This window comes from Tripterygium wilfordii, chromosome 22, assembly GCF_013401445.1.
Source record: "Tripterygium wilfordii isolate XIE 37 chromosome 22, ASM1340144v1, whole genome shotgun sequence".
Taxonomy (NCBI): Eukaryota; Viridiplantae; Streptophyta; class Magnoliopsida; order Celastrales; family Celastraceae; genus Tripterygium; species Tripterygium wilfordii.
The window spans coordinates 1,925,138-1,928,055 of record NC_052253.1 but is presented as its reverse complement, the minus strand read 5'-3'; the positions used below and the strand labels follow the sequence as shown (position 1 = coordinate 1,928,055).

Here is a 2,918-nt window from a genome sequence, read left to right as displayed (position 1 = left end):
TTGTGTCTTACAAATTCTGTGATTGTATCAGAAAACAAGAGCAAATTTACAAGAAAACAAGACTTGAACCACAAAAAACCCAGAAGAGAGACACAAAAAAAAGAAGCCAAATCCAATACAAAACAGGCAGGGCTCTGTGTGTTTCAATAGAGAATTGGGAGTATACAAAACAGGCAGGGCTCTTCCTCTCTTTGCCTCTCTCCCTCTCTAAAAAAAAACCTCTCAACTCCCATCTTCAAAACCATTAGGGAGGAGAGATCAGTCTCTTCTGATCAAGGAAGTATTTCAAGCTCTGATGATAAGTTTTTATTATAAAGTGTCTCCTTGAAAGTAGTTATGCCCCTTCTTGATTGCTGTGACAATAGCAATAAGTTTTTTTCTCATAAGTTAACAAAGCCGTATTCCTAGGACCTAGAGATTGACTAAAAATGCAATTGGCCTTCCTTGTTGTGGCAGTACAACTCCAATTCCCATACCTGATGCATCACATTCTATCACAAAAGGAAGTGATGTGATCCTCAAAAGCTTGAGTAGCAGCCGAAACACAAAACTATGTATTAAAGATTTGAACATACAGGAGGACCTTTGGTAATAAATAATGTGACTCGACACATTTCGGTTTTAAAAAACTCTCAAATAACAAATAACAATATCAAATATATATATTAAATCAAGCAATCCAATATGAACTCATTCGTTTCTCATCTCAAATAAAATCTCCAACAATTACAAGTACTTAAAACTCCATGCCATAAAACTAAATAGTCAACATAAATCAAACATACTATAAAACAATACGGAAATTAATTTAATTAATACTAGTCAATTCTTCCAAGCTCTCTCCAACCAGCTAACTCGTGTTTCAACTCTCCATCACCATCTGCATTAGTATAAAAATAAAAAAAAAAAGGTTTTACTGATACTTTCACATAAGAAGATGCTGAATGAAAAACTAATTCCTAGCAACGGGTAACATTTGAGACACTCAAAGAAATTTGAAGAATACAAAAAAAAAATAATCTCGATCAAAACTTCCAGAATAATAAAACACGTAACTCCCAACATTTCCAATTCATATCATAATCAAGGACTTAATGCAAATGCCATTTACACAACACAACACGTAAAGCATGCACACTTGAAAGCACAGAAGAAGCTACATTTACCTGGCCAAGAAAATGATACTTCCAGGAGATGGAGGCTTTTCATAGAGTTGTGAGAAAAGAGGATCAGCTTTAGCAAAGTCATCGAGTTCAGTGACGGACAATACTTGCAAGTCTTCAAGAACACAGAGTGTCTTAATCAAGTCCATATTCTCCTCTACGACTCCTCTCTCCCATGATGGAGTCGCCATAGGAAATGTTTGTTTGTCTTTACAAAACTTTTGAAACCTTCGCAACAATTTTTGCCTTTCTTGATGTTTCAGCTCCTTGACATATATCAGGCATGACGATATTGACCTCTTTTGATTTCTAGTTATATTCTTGTGTTTAAAAATCCTCATTATTACCTTGCACAAGTACTTACTGGCTTCATAGATATTTAAATCAGGAAGAGATCCAGTTGGCCAAGGCGCATCAATCACACAGCCATCCTTCTTCAGAACCTCTCTCCAAACATAGTCAGCATAGTGGGGGCAAAATCGCTCGGCAAGGATGGTCTGCACATTCATATAATGCAACAGTAGATCACGGTTCATGCCCCCAGCAGTACCACCGCATGCAAATCCGTACAAATCCCTGCAGTCCTGAAGAAAACGGAAGCAAGGCTTGGTCGGATCTCCGCGACTGATATTCTGTTGATCATATTGTCAAATGCCCTGTCTGCAAAACAAGACAAGGAACCCGTTCGCATTGAAGGCTGATCTTCAGCCAGAAACTCTTCCATCCATTCAATCTCTTTAATGAGACGCGTAACTATAGACGATAGAGTTACTCTTACATTCGGAACAAGAACACGATCAGCAGAGATATTGGCTTTTTGCAATAGTATATAGGGTGGCATCAGCAGAATATACCCGAATAGCTTCGCCGGGAGAAGGATAGGGTTTGGACCCAGTCTTAAACGGCCAGGATCGCATGGTGCTAATCTCTGTTAAAGTATTCATGTATGCAGTGTGAGAACTTTCTCTTCCCACCAACTTCGCACCTTTGATTCAATATGCAGGAGACGGTGTCTTCTAGCAATGGTTATCGCCCGCTTGGCTGCCATCACAGCCCTTTCACTCAACACAACAATTAATACCAACAAACTAGTCAAAATTTAAATATGAAGTGAATTATAAAGACTGAACCTTAAAACCCAGAGACAAGTAAAGATTTTTCAGACAAAAAAACTGAACCTCAACCTCAATCTCGCAAATACACATAGAATCAAGTATGACTAATTGATTGAATCCTTCCAAATCAAACCCCCAAGATTAAATTCAAAATTATATGATATCTAAGATAAATTATAAATAAAAAAAAAAAATTAAACGGAAATTCAAGTTCAGATCACATCTAGATACTTACATTGGAGAGGAAACAATTAATGGAGATGAAGCTGAACAAGTCGCAGGCTTTGTTTCAAGGAATCAAATCCGAGGAGAAGACTGAACCTTATATCTCTCGCAAAGCCCTGTTTGAGTTATATAGGGTTAATTGATTGAATCCTTACAAATCAAATCCCTCGCAAAATCTCACTGATTTTGTCGAATCGTTGAAAGAAAAACCAAAAACGTAACAAATTGAAAAGGAAATAGTCTTGCAATATTTTAGGCTGAGAAGTCAAACATTCAAAAAAGCGATTATTTTCATTAATATAGCAATTGCTAGGTGAAGTAGGACATACTATACAATTAATACTATCTATAAAGGAAAATCAACGATTATAGGCAAGCAGTTTCCCACTCTTTATTTCTCTCGACTCTGCTGGCT

The 2,918-nt window shown here is 36.9% G+C and overlaps 1 protein-coding gene across 1 annotated transcript; it reads right to left on the bottom strand.

Annotated features, from left to right (window-relative positions):
- Nucleotides 1-814: 814 nt before the first annotated feature.
- Nucleotides 815-1,787, bottom strand: LOC119990799 (leucine--tRNA ligase, cytoplasmic-like). Its single transcript, XM_038836903.1, has 2 exons — nt 1,167-1,787; nt 815-880 (listed from the first exon to the last, which is right to left on the bottom strand). Exons 1-2 carry the CDS (start codon nt 1,697-1,699, stop codon nt 874-876), a joined length of 540 nt encoding a protein of 179 aa, XP_038692831.1. The 5' UTR covers nt 1,700-1,787; the 3' UTR covers nt 815-873.
- Between the last annotated feature and the right edge of the window lie 1,131 nt (nt 1,788-2,918).